Source organism: Limulus polyphemus, unplaced genomic scaffold (assembly GCF_000517525.1).
Source record: "Limulus polyphemus unplaced genomic scaffold, Limulus_polyphemus-2.1.2 Scaffold258, whole genome shotgun sequence".
NCBI lineage: Eukaryota > Metazoa > Arthropoda > Merostomata > Xiphosura > Limulidae > Limulus > Limulus polyphemus.
In genome coordinates this window covers 608,633-622,970 of record NW_013665868.1, presented here as the reverse complement: position 1 = coordinate 622,970, position 14,338 = coordinate 608,633, and the positions used below count along the sequence as shown (strand labels likewise).

The 14,338-nt window shown below is 30.5% G+C and overlaps 1 protein-coding gene across 1 annotated transcript in view; it reads right to left on the bottom strand.

Moving 5' to 3' along the window:
* The window catches only part of LOC106478881 (formin-like protein CG32138), a 125,428-nt gene that overhangs the window by 38,077 nt on the left and 73,013 nt on the right, over positions 1 to 14,338 (bottom strand). The window contains exons 13-16 of the mRNA XM_022382573.1: positions 7,370 to 7,494; positions 4,561 to 4,659; positions 1,169 to 1,345; positions 739 to 816 (exon numbers count right to left, since the gene is read on the bottom strand). Of these exons, the coding sequence (XP_022238281.1) occupies positions 739 to 816; positions 1,169 to 1,345; positions 4,561 to 4,659; positions 7,370 to 7,494 (479 nt within the window). The remainder of the gene's footprint in view (positions 1 to 738; positions 817 to 1,168; positions 1,346 to 4,560; positions 4,660 to 7,369; positions 7,495 to 14,338) is intronic.

Here is a 14,338-nt window from a genome sequence, read left to right as displayed (position 1 = left end):
CTTAAAAAACCAGCCCTTCATATAGAGCCATGTTCTATCAAAGCTCATCAGTAAACAATGACTAAAAAGCTGTCTAATAGAATTCTTTTCTATTTATTTGCTATTTTAAATTTGATGTACATCAGAAAATATCATTAAAGGAAGTGATATTCCCATGACTATAATTTACCCTTCTTGTACATTCAAAACATACACAAAACCATGACAAGATATTAATAAAATAGATGACACACACATGTGCATCATGCAGCAATCCTAAAAAAATTGTATCTGCAGTACTGACGATGTTCATGTGCATCATGATACAGATTTTAGTTGAATAAGCATATATGCCTATAAATACACTATCTTATATTATTTTACATTATTAAAATACAACAAATCAGAAAACCACCAACACCAAAATTAAGACACATCTGCTACAGTTACTTTATATACAGAATAGAAGTGACAAATCAAATGCTAAGACAGAAATTTCAAATAGATGTCTACTGTAAATCCTACAGAACAATCAGATTCATACAAAAAAAATTATGGCTAGCAAGAAAAAATGTCATCTATGAAATCCTTTTTCCTGCAAAAACACAATTTGATGTCAGAACAAAACAACAAGATTAATGAAAACACAAAACTGCCATATATATATGTCATATCTAGTGCCAACGAGGCCTTTTACCCAATATCAGAGCTAAACACACCAGCTGGGATAAGGAAAACAGGAGTTTAAATTATGATTACCTGTAGTAAGAACTTGTCTTCATCTGTTAGAGCATCAAATGGCTTCTTTTGTCTTTCGTACTCACGATATGCTTTTACCTGATAAGAAAAAAGAAAACAACAAAAAAATATTTACCAATTATTCCTCCCATTCTGAAAACCAGTTGATTACTAATGACTAGTAACTGTAATCTGGGCTCGAATTTAAACAGATTTTAAATACAATAAGAAACAGGCAATAATGATTGCTAACTTCATCTATTGTGCCAATATATATATATATATGCAAACAAACTGTAGCATTAGCTACTAACACATGTAATCTCATATTAATGCAGTTTTAAATCATAAAAACTAAAATAAAAATGTCAGATACAATTGCATACAAATCAAATGAAGTAATACAGAGTAAAATGGTTTGTAATAAAACTTTCTCATTAAAACAACAAACCTCTTTCTCATTGGGTACCATCCGTTGCAAGATTTCCACACTTTCATGTGAAAGAACCTTAAGATCAAAATTGTTGATTGCACGCACTAACAGTTCACTATTTAGCTCCATTTTTCGACTGGAGATGGCAATATTTCGAAGTCTAGTATGTTCAAGCAAGGTAACTTTTTCAGGAACCTACACAAAATATAAATCAACAGTAACCCCTATTTAGTGATAACACTTTACACTGAATATTCTGTAATCAACAAGATTCTCTCTCTCTCTCGTGAAAAAATTAAAACATTAATAGAGATTTGTTCCTTTTTATACTCTGTAATCAACTATCAAGGCTTATAAAAGTCTTTCTTTTTCTAGTAAAATAAATATCTTCTGTTATCTAAACAACACTGATAGAATTAACTGAACAGACTCCTGTCCCTCTTAGAACCATTAGGAAGGGTAAAAAATTTACAACAAGCAGTAAAAGTTTGATATTCATACTGTTTCTCAATTAAGATACTCATTTGTAAGATTGCAATTTATTACAAATTCACTGAAGAACCCAAACACTTATCAAGTATTAAACATACAAATAATTCCCAAAATATATTAAATTAAAAAATACCAGGCATTATTTTCAGATAAAAGCAGAAATTATTCTATTTACAATTAAAATTTAAAATTAGTAACTCTTATGTCATCTATTCAGTAAGAAGACTATTTTTTTTTTCTAACCCTATTTTGGCTCAGGCTAACATAATTATAGTGATTTGCAAAAGTAGGGGTAAGAACTTTTAAATTTTAAGTAACTCAGTTTTGTACTTTTGACTTTCTTCTTTCAATATTTTTTGTAGCATTAAAACTTTCTATAACATTATAGCTAGCTGGGTTACATATATATTGATCCCTATTTGTCTATATAAAATTTGCAAAATATTTATTATACTTGTATAGAATACACTGATCAGTCACTTTTTTACAATCTCTATTTTATAAGTATAATTTATATATACAAAGGATTAGTCATAATTTATAAAAGCAATGTTCCAAGCTCCAAGCTTCTTTTGGACTAGTTCCTCCATTAATCCTGCTCAGTCTGATGTCCACTATTATGCACTATTGCTCAACACTGCAATTTCTATGAAGAATGGGAAAGATAATACCAGACTACTATCTTGTCAAGCTTTCCACATATCCTGCACCATACAGAATATATTCACATAATTTCACGAGTGCACAGTTAGGTGACTTCACAGGTATAGAGATTTCATTCTCCACTGTTTGCAGAAATGCTGCTGTGGAAGCAGATGTGTGGTTTAATACTTTATCCAAATGTAGCCATATCTTCTTGACAATACTATACATTGCGGAAATTACATTTCACATAATTACTGTTAATACACTCTTCTGACAATAAACAATTTCCTTTTGCTTCACTGTGCATTTTATGAACTCTTAAATTTCCCATTATACAAGAATATGTTTCAACTATAAAGCCCTATAAAAATGTTCTTAACATTCAGAGTTCTAAGATAGAACGTTCTTATTTACCTTGTGGTTGGTAAAAAAATCCATTTCTTAAAGCACTTTTCAGGTTTAAAGTATATTTGATATCTTCCTGCAATTTGCCTTTCCCTCACTAATGTGTCTAGGAGCAACTAATGCACTTGTGGTCTATATCTATTTACAAGGGCAAGACCTTTGTGAATTATCTTGTGCACAATAGATTTTGATATGCAAAACATTTTAAAAAAGCAGTCACTTTGTTTAGTTGGGTATGTTCCTGGACAATTTTTCTGCAAATGTTTACAACATTAGAGGTAATCCTATTTGTGGTGAAATGTGTTTCAGGTTTTAAATTCTCCTGTTAGCACTAGTCTTGCAAACTTTGACAATGGTAAAAATTCTACATGTGGTTCAGGTGGTTTTACATTATCCTATTAGTACTGATCTTGCAAACTTTGGAAATGGTAGAAATTCCAAATGTGGTTCAGGTCGTTTTACATTGTCCTATTAGTACTGATCTTGCAAACTTTGGAAATGGTAGAAATTCCAAATGTGGTTCAGGTGGTTTTACATTGTCCTATTAGTACTGATTTTACAAACTTTGGAAATGGTAGAAATTCTACATGTGGTTCAGGTGGTTTTACATTATCCTATTAGTACTGATTTTACAAACTTTGGAAATGGTAGAAATTCCAAATGTGGTTCAGGTGGTTTTACATTATCCTATTAGTACTGATCTTGCAAACTTTGGAAATGGTAGAAATTCCAAATGTGGTTCAAGTGGTTTTACATTATCCTATTAGTACTGATCTTGCAAACTTTGGAAATGGTAGAAATTCCAAATGTGGTTCAGGTGGTTTTACATTATCCTATTAGTACTGATTTTACAAACTTTGGAAATGGTAGAGGTAATCTTACATATGGCTGAATGTGGTTTAGGTGTTATTTTTTTTATTTTGTTAGTGCTCATCTTGGAAACTTTAGAGATAATTCTTTATGTGGTGAAATGCGATTTACATTCTCCTATTAGTGCTGATCTTTTCTAGCCAATACTATTCATTATGTATTATGAGTAGATATACTTCTCCCAGGCTTTGGATCTCTTTATTGTTTCACTATATAAATATTATTCATAGGAAAGGATTCTCTAGTCATAGGTTCATCAATGACTGAATTACTCTACCATACAATCAGAAATTTGCTGAGAATCAATTATATAAGTGCTACGTATATAGCACATGGTTACCACAGGTTGTAGCTGTGGTAACAATGCCACTGTATTAGCATATGCAAAATCCTCTTGCAAAGTATAATAAAAATTACATAAAGTACATATATACACATACAGAGAGATACACTGACTGGTCACTCTAGCTCCAGGACTTAGTGTGGCATAAACCTCATAAGGTGCTAAGGCATGTTGTCTAATGGTAGCCCACCCATCAAGGAGTGTTGTCTACACCCACCTCACAGATACAAGAACAGGAATAGTGTGGCAAATGCAATGTTCAAGTTCATTCCAAGGTCCTCAATCATATTAGCATCTAATGATTATACTTGACAATGAATAGTGAAGTCACTGCCGTGCTTCTTGGATCAGTTTTGAATAATACAAGCAAATTAAATTGTTCCATCAGAGTAGATATGTCAGGTTGATAACAACATTCAAATACACTATTGGATATTAGTTGCCCTTCTAAAGGTATCAAAGACCCTACCCCAGATACAATAATGCTCCCCTCCCATCCCAAACACCATCACACTACCTCCAGGATAGCTTGGACTGCTGGAACAACACAAGCAGCTTAATTGTCTCAAGCATTTTTAAACACATTTTCATTCTAACATTTATTATAAGTTAACTATTACAGATATCTGTCATGTGGATGTTACATTTAACTTACCTTGAAGCGTTTACTACCAAGAGTTTCATCTGTTTGATCATAAAATCCTCCTCGTTGACTCAGTTTAAACTGTTCCTCAAAATGTACAAAATCTATCACCTAAATTATGAAGATATACCAACAGATCAATACATTTATAAATCAAGATGCCAACACAAGCAGTTTTTTTAAAACACATTGATTGAACTAACATATTTTAAGCTAATATAAAAGTACAAATTTAATACTTGAAGATGTTCTGTATAAGTCTTCTTTGCCAAATTTTTTATGTTCCCTATATGTTTCATAAAGATAACTAAAATATGCATGGAATAAAAAACTTTGTGTAAATTTATAAAATCAGTCATTAATATTTCAAAGATATAAATCAAAAACTAAGTCTAAAAATTCCCAATGTACCTGTCTAGGAAAGAAACAACACTAAGCAACACTTTTAATTACTGTTTAGGTAAAAAAAACCATTATGAATACTTTTCTAATGGACATGGCTCCCTTTAAACAAGTTTAGCTATTATGTTTCAGTTACTTCATTGTGATTTCACCAAGTTCTTTGAGGACTTAAAAGCATACATTAGAGTAACTAAATCATTTTCCTCAGACTTTGCCCAAAACAACTATTGCATGTATATCAGAACTTCAGTAATTTACTGTTAGGTTACTGAACTAAGAAGAATTACAATGCTATGTTGAGAGCAATGTTACATATGTCAAAATGGTATCTGTAAGGGAAGTCGACTACATATTATGCCAGTTGCATGTTTGTATGATGTGAAAACATGATGCTTGAAAAAACAAGCAATTTTCAAAAACTTCCATCATTGATCAGAGATGTAAAATTGGAGTGTTAGAAAGTTACAGTAAATAATACTTCTAAATTATTGTGTGAGATTTCAAACTAGATAAATTCACTGTGAAAAATCTTTTACAAGGTAAAACATTCAAATGTAATTAGTTTTAGCTGAAGCACATAGACTTTTGTGCAAAGACATGTACAATCAGTAAGTAAACTGTATAATGTTCAGACTGTCATGATATTGAGTATATAGTCAAATGTATCTGTATGGTATCAATGTGAAATCTACAAAGTTACTATCTTCCAAGTTTCCCAACAGGTCTTCTATGAGATCAAACTGATGAGGTAAACAACAATTTAAAACTATTGACTTTTGGTTAATATCTGCTGCCATTACCTATCAGATTTGTGAAAATTTTAATAGCTGTGGCTGAATTAACAACAATCATGAAGGTTTAGTAATATAACCATAGAAAGGTTATAACATATTGGATGATTGTTAAAACATATATAAAAACTGATGAAATTAAACTACTAAATTGGGTTGGACAAAATGAATTACATACAAATTCATGTCAGTATTAAGACTATGAACTTGTAAAAACCAATGTACTTCCTACAATGAAAGTTTGCAAAAAATAATACATATTTATTTTTTCATAGATACTTTAGAATACAATGTATAACTAAAGGTCTTCACATATTTTCTAGTGCATTACATCATATATACAAATATTTCAACTGCTGAATAACAATTTTCACCTTCACAGATACCTATAACAGGTTATGGTGAGAAATCAGACAACCTTTCATATACAAACATCATTTTATCAAAAATACTCAGGCAGCATACCCCGAGAAGAAGGAATCCCTCCTCCCCGGAGAATGTGTTTGTATTAACTTTTGGGTTAATCATTGTTTGGATTCTGTAACTCACACTTGCTGCTAACTGTTGATACACATCTAGTTAAATAAACTATTTCTTTTGTAAAGCAGTTCCAAGTGTAGTGAGATTTCACAGTCTGTCCATTAGATGATGTTCCAAAAGCATCAGAATAGTTCAGTGGGTTTCAGGTTGGCATGGTATAACTAAGAAAGTTTTGGATATTTATCTCGAGTCACGTTATGTGTTATTTTACAACACATTATCACATGTAAAGAGGTGTTGTTCTCCAGAAAATTCCATCACTCTAGGCATTGTAGGATATTCCAAAATGTCAAATAAAACAAAGCATTAATTGATCCATTAACTATTACTAGTGGTCCAAGTCTAGACTTACTATTACAGTCTTTCAACACTCTCCAAGGTAAGGAAGATACTGTCATATCCAAAGTATTCTACATCTATCCTTTCAAAGCCAACAGAGTAGTGTAATTCACTGCTCAATAAGAAGGGTTTCTTTCATTGTTTTTCAACACTTAAGGCACTAAGAAATTTAACATTTTGCATACATGGGTATGATTAAGAGTTTATTAGTTTCAGCCCATCTTTGAAATATAGTATCTTGAAACTTTTTACACCTATCTAATGTGTTGGCTTGAACAACTCTTGTTACTTTTAGGTGATGGAATCAATGCTAAAAGTATGGTTTTGTTTAGAGAAACATATTTCAAGATTCAAATGAATCAAACAGAGATTACTATTTGATGATTGAATTGGTATTTACATTTACAAGACCAGTGATATTCCATTTCTTTGGTACATTACTTTGTAAGTTTAAGTATGAGTAAATAGTTTGCAATATCTGCAAGTTCCTCTTTTATGGCATCTTGACTCCAGTTGGCTAGGTGTAGCAGCTACTGAGTATTATAAACGAACACAATACAGCAATGTGCCATGGAATTAACATGCAAGTTCAGGAATGACTTGCTCATTATAAATTGGGATGCAATGTTCCAACACTTTTGGTTTGAACAAAAAAAATCCTTGTTTTTTTGCTAATATAATCATTTAAAGCTAATAATTTTTCAATCTGCATGAAACATATTGTATGGTTTTAGGACAAGTTTTCTTACCTTGTATAACTTTTCATCATCTAACTCATTAAACACTGTTCCCTTTACTTGATTTGGTTTCAAGGCTATCCAGTTCAGTGAAGGAAGTTTGTATTTGGGTTCATATTTCTTCTTGATTGTCATGGCTATAAGATATTAAGTTTCAAACTTACAATGTAATAAATGCCAAGGCAACTTTTGTCTTCAAATATATAATACATTATGACTGAATGATAATAAAATACAGATGAAAAACACTTCTTTGCAATGGCACACAACCCTTACAAAGAATGCACAATATTTTTTATCAAACAATTTCCTGCTTGGGATTCGTGTCATAGAATAATCTGTGTAAGCAATTTTCATTCACTTTTGAAAAATTCAGAAACAATTCCTACAAATTTCATTAAACAATATTTTTTCATTGCCAAAGACTTTGTTGGTGTCAGAAGAATAAAACAGGCAAGTTTCAATCTTTACAACAAGTTAATAATCTGCAAATTATTTTACAGCACAATATGTTTTATTATATGAAAAAGTGCAATAAATATACTGTTAAAAATAAATGTAATTTTGACTGATCAAGCTCAAGTATCAGATATAACATATAACAGCTAAATCCAACTCATCCCCCAGCTCACAATACATTTCCTTGTCTTTATGACTTAACGAAATACCACAGATAATTTGAAATACTAAATAATGTAATTTTTATGGTATAGTTTGGTAAATCAAATTTTATTTCACTTTAAAACTCCAGTATTAATTGAACTACATTATTTTTTTAACCATTATCAATTTCACACTGCTTATAAAATAGTATCTTAATCCAATATAATAATTTTTGGATGACTATTTCTCTAAATTACCCAAACTGCATTTCCTGGAAGTTTACTTCAAAGAGATCTTTTGTGCATCTAATTAAAGTTTATAGCTTTACTACATTTGTTTCTTTTCCCAATCCTTCAGAAAATTTCTGTAACTAACTAGAAAAGAGAAGAAGTTAATAGAAGGATAGTCCAAATGTTTTACAAGTTCTGCAACCAGGCTAAAGATGTGACACAGGAAACAGTTGATTTACCTTTTTTAGTTCTTTAACATTATTTTTTATAATCTTACATTCACTTATTCTTGGTTTTTGATAATCATAACAATACTTGAGTTTAATGTCAATATATGTTATCTCAGTTTTCTAGCTGAAATCTGGAGTGTTTTAGAAACAATTGTAAAAAACATATCTTACTGTGTATAAAAGATAATCATTCCAAATATTTTCCACATAATATTTTTTGTAAAATGATACTTAAAATCCGTTGTTAATTCAGGGAACCAAGAAAAAAGCCTATGAAATTTAAAGGTCTAAAGCAAACTGACTGATTACTTCATTTGCTACTTGTACCTCATGTTGATCAACATAACAGGTTCTATGGAGAAAAATTTATTTGTAATATCCTTTCACGTTCCTGTAAAATTCTGGCTTCTACTACTGCCAATGCAAACTCATTTCATAAGCCAGTCACCCCATCAGAAAAATAAAACTGCCTTAAATGGAACCTAGCTTGTCTTTTTGAAATCTTAAAACTTGAGTCCTCTTGTCTTCAAAATATAGTACAAAGATATCAGAGGCTTTTATCCTAATGATCTTGAGAATAATCTTGTAAACTTACATAAAATCCCCTCTTCCCCTTCTTTCCACAAGAGAAAATAAAAAATCTTATCCTATCCCTATAAGGTAATTCTTCTACTTGCAGAATCATCACACTAACCCTCCTGCAAACCCTTTCCAATAAGTCAATATCTTTTCTAGATAAAAAAACTACTCAGTATTTCAAGTGAGACCTAACTTTAATAATTTACTAATCACATTCCCAAAAGCATCATTAAAGTAAATAAAAAAAAAGCAAAGGCTTGAGCACTGGCTCAAAGTACTCCACTAACAAGAAACCATTTTCAATAAATACATTAATAACAACTTTTTGCTTTCTCTCATTCACTCATCCTATAACCCAATTTACCAAGTTTCCCCAACCCCTAACAATGTGCTTTTATTAGTTAATCTTTTTGTGTGTCACTTTATCAAAAGTGTTTTGAAAATCTACGTATACCAAGTCCAGATACTTATGCAATATTCTAGAAAGAAGTTAACAGATTAGTAAAGGTTTACTTCCTTTTAGTGAATCCATGCTGATCTTCTTTTATGACATCATATTTCACACAATTTTCAATGCTTCAATAACCAGGATTTCTAACATTTTCCCCACTACAGAAGTAAGACTAACTAGTCTATAAATCCTATGACAGCTCTTTATCTTTCTCATTAAAAATAGAAGTAACAATCATAATTCTCTGATCCGCAAGTGCCTGCCAACAGTTCATTGACCGACAAAAAGCTAGAGAGAGAGGGGCTCCCATACTTGATCTTTGACCTCCTTTTACATCTTCAGAAAAACAAATATTGTCTGCCCCAAATGTTTCATCTATTTTTAATTTCAATCTCTCTTTATCCACCTAGGAATTAATATACACTTAATGCAAATCAATTCCAATATTCTCCATAGAATGCTCACAATCAGGAATATTGCTAACATCCTCTCTTGTACACACAGAATTATTTCCTAATACTGTTGACTATATACTGTATAGGACAGAAAACTATAATTTTAGTTAAAGTAGCATACTTATATATTACAAAGTGACTTTACTTCTCAGAATAGGCCTCAGTTTATATTTTTAATGTTATACTGATAGTGTGTATAATATATATATCATCCTACACCCACAATAACTAGATTTAAGCATAAAGTAGACTAGTTGCCAACTGCATGTACACTCAGACTGTGTTTTAGCAGAAACTTGTATTTTATAAATATGTAATGTTAACAGAATGGCATTACATGAGCAAAGGTTCTCATTAGCTAGTTGTATGTCAATAAATACTGAACAGACTTGTATGTACTAATAATAATACAAGGTATTAAACAAACAAAATATGGTTCTTTTATTCTCTCATTGACTACAAGGAAAGGCAGTTTTCTTAAATTAAGATTTAAATTTCACCCATGGGGAATTACACGTACAATATAAAAATTTAATTTGAAACTCTTGAATCCTTGCAACCATTTCAGGTACTAATTATTTGATAACATCTTTCTGGTTTAAACAACAACGAAAAAGCATGGTACCACTGATTTTCCAGTCTGATTGTTTTTATGCAGAGAATGATTGTTAGCTCATCAGTAAGGAAAAAAAAAATTGGTTCTCAGGATATTTTTTTAAAAACAACTGTAACTAGGCATTTCTTTTCTATTTGGATTTCTTTGTAAATTAGTTTTGAGAATTAAGGAAGCAAAATTTCATTACAGTTAAATACAACATTGCCAAATAATTTTAATGTGCCTTGTTTGTTCTTTATAACAAAAAAATAACACTAATCCAAAAAGAAAGCATATTTTAATATTGAAGCTTTTTCAACATAGATGGTATTCTCTGGATAAGTTTTACCAAGAAAAAACTAACCAATAAGCGTTTCACATGCTTTTATGCTAGATAGTGTACTTAACTGTAGAATAGTTACACCAATTTGAACACAATTCCAGTTATGTTAGGTTAGTATTAAAAATGTTATTTTCTTTTTCTCCATAAAGAAAAAGAACGACAAAAGCTTTCATGCTGTGATCCCCAAAATCTAACAATTTTTTTTTGTTTGCCCTTGTCCACTTTTACCAGAAATTAGCATTTTCAAGAACTTTTAATTTCAAGGTTTCCAAGCACACAAAGTCCTGTTTAGTGCAAGCTGAAAAGGTTTAGGATTATTGTTAAACAAATAGATTATAAGGTGTGATTATCACACTAATTCTTATATGAAGTTAATTTCTAAGTTCCATACTGTTGACAGATATCTGAAGAAATCACAGCTTTCAGTAGGTTCTTCCTTAAATTTTCATTTGTTTGTATAAAGCTTTGATCACTTGTGCAATCACTGTCAAGTATACAACCTTAGGCTCAAATGTAACACATCATGTTTTTGTATTCTAAATAATGATCTACCAATGAACATTTAAATGTTGTATAGAATTTCTTATATGTAAGAGAAGTGTTACAGTTTTTTTCTTTTATATGCATCAGGAGTTTGGTAGGTTTAAAATAATCTGAAAAAATGATAATTAAAAACATTCTGAGTAGTGCCTGGGTGTTTGTTAGATTTAATTAGTAAGGTTTCTCTAATTCTTCTTTAATTAATGTTTGATTCATGTTTTAGTATGGTGACATTTTTGACAGAAAAAATTATGGTTGTTTTTATTCATGAGAGAGAGGTTTTTGTGTTCTTTTATCTGTGTGTGTCTAGTATACATCCATTTCACCTATATAAAAGGTCAGGCAGTTGTTGCACTGAATTTTGTATATGTTTCCTGGAGGGTTAGTTGTATAGTTTTCATAGCACGTGTTTGATCTTTATTCCTGGAGTGAACAGAATGTAATTGTTATGCTTGGGTCATGCTTTCATATTAACCTTTTCTAGCCTTAAACAAAGGTTATAATTTTCTAGTTACTTCCATCACTATCCCTATTTTGAAATTAAAAACAAGTTTTATGGGCATTTTGAAAAGACTAATGATATAGTTAAATTACAAATCCAATCAATCAAACTCATCTTCAAATACTGAAGAAACCTCCCTAATTCACCCGAAGTCAAGTGAAGAAGATGAATCTATAGAAATTTTCAAGATTAAAATAAGTAATATAAAATTAGTCCATTAAGAAAGTTTTTAAATAACTTTAGTTAAGAGGCTTTTAAGTTATTAAAAATCAACTAGCACATACAACAGATTTTGACAGCAGCACAAAAAATAGCTTCAAATGTTTTAGAAGTAACTAAGACATATCCAGAGAGCTGATAATAAGAAAAACTATAGTATTTCTACTGATCACACATGATTTGTAAATATAAAATACACTGAATGGAAAATTTAAATTGACCCATTAAACACTGACCTAAGCCTCACTTATAATAAGAAATTCAAAAAGTACTCAAAATACTATTTAAAGAAATGAAAACATTATGTATAAACTTCACAACCCTTTACCTGCAAACCATCCATGAACACCTAAATTATATGATCTGTCTGAAGTCCATCAGAAAGTTATAACCTTATGCCCAAATCAGAACTTCTTAAAATTCTTTTAACTATAATCTGAGCATAACTTTAATTATTCTTCTAAAATAAACTCACAGGTAAAAACACTTTACACTTCCTTCAACATTTACACAGCCTAGACAGTAATATCATTATGCATAGTTTTGATGTAGTAAATTTATTCTTTGAAAAAACAGCAGTATAATTTATTACATAAATTATTTTCCAAGACCTAATAAAATAAATTAATGTGAAACTAGAATACTTACTCGAACTCTTACAATTTGTTATAGTAATTTACTTTCAGTACAGAGATTCATACTTTCATCAGCAATATAATCTCAGTGTGGATAATCCCCAATAACATATGTCAGCCATCTTTTTTTCTACATCATATTGAACAATGTGCAATAAACACATCCTTACACAAGCCTTTGTTTTAGTTTTGATATGTTGGTGATGTTTGACGTCTATTTAAAGACAAAAATGAACAAACACTGCCAATATATAAACATTTGAGGACCATAAGGGACCTGTTGGTTCATTTAAGCTGTCCAATCCAATAAACTATATAAGGACAGAGAATTCATTGTTGAAATGAAAATAACAATGCAATAAATCTTCTAAATGTAAACAACACAAAATCCCACTAGGTTTCAACATAGAAATCCACAAGAAAAACACATATTGTGAAAATTACACAAGTTGGTTTTCTAACCATGTAATTCACCAAAAATTAAACACCTTAAAGTCCTCCTGCACTTAACATGTACTATATATACATCATTGCCAACACTGACAAATAAATCACACATTTAATCCAATGTTTCATTAACACTAACCAAATACCCTTCAAAACAGTTATACAAACCATAAATAAATAAACAACCCAAATAATACTGATAGGCAGAAAAATAAAAAACAACAACACCCAAACCTACCAAATAAAATCACAAGCACTATTCGTTTCATAGAATATCTTAGTATACCTCTTACAGAAATCTGGAAAATGTTAACACAAAAGCGTGACCTTGACATAAGTAGATTCTTAATCATTTCAGGAACAAAAATCAAATACAAACTAAGAAAATTATACAGCGAACCCTCTGGAAAATATTTACAAAATACAATGCATCAACTGCCTGTCCTATAAACAGGATGCAAATTAGGTGGAAGAACATAAACACATGAATAAAAATAAAAATCCCCAATTTTTCCCATCAAAAAACATCATAAACTTAAAACATGAACAAGGCATTAATGAAAGAAGAATTAGGGAAGCCACATTAATTGAATCTAATGCATCTACTATTAACAAACATCTAGGCACCACCCCCTGTATATTTTTTAATTAACATTTTCAACCTTGCCAAACTGCTGATACACACAGACACACAAAGAAAAACAGTAACATACATAGTAACACTTCCCTTACACATGCTAAAAAATTCAAAGTGACAACTAAGTGTTCATTGGTAGATCATCATTTAACATAAAAAACAAGTTACATTATGTTTAGCCTAAGCTTTGTGTACTTGACAATGATCACTCAAGTAATTGAAATGTCATACAAGTAAACAAAAATTCAAGAAAGAACCTACTGGAAAACTATTATTTATTCACATAATGTGGAAATTATATGATAAAAAGGTTGAACTATTTTTGCCTCATGGAACTGAGATTTGAAAGTATACAAATTAAAAAGCAGCTAAAAGGGCACAAATATATGTTAGTAAAGGTTATTTATAAGTAGTTATGAGTGATGAACTCTGCTGTAATTTGAAGAATGAGGAATATTACCACATGTAGTCATATATTTTAGGCAGATTTTGTTAAACAAGACCGATGTCTGTAG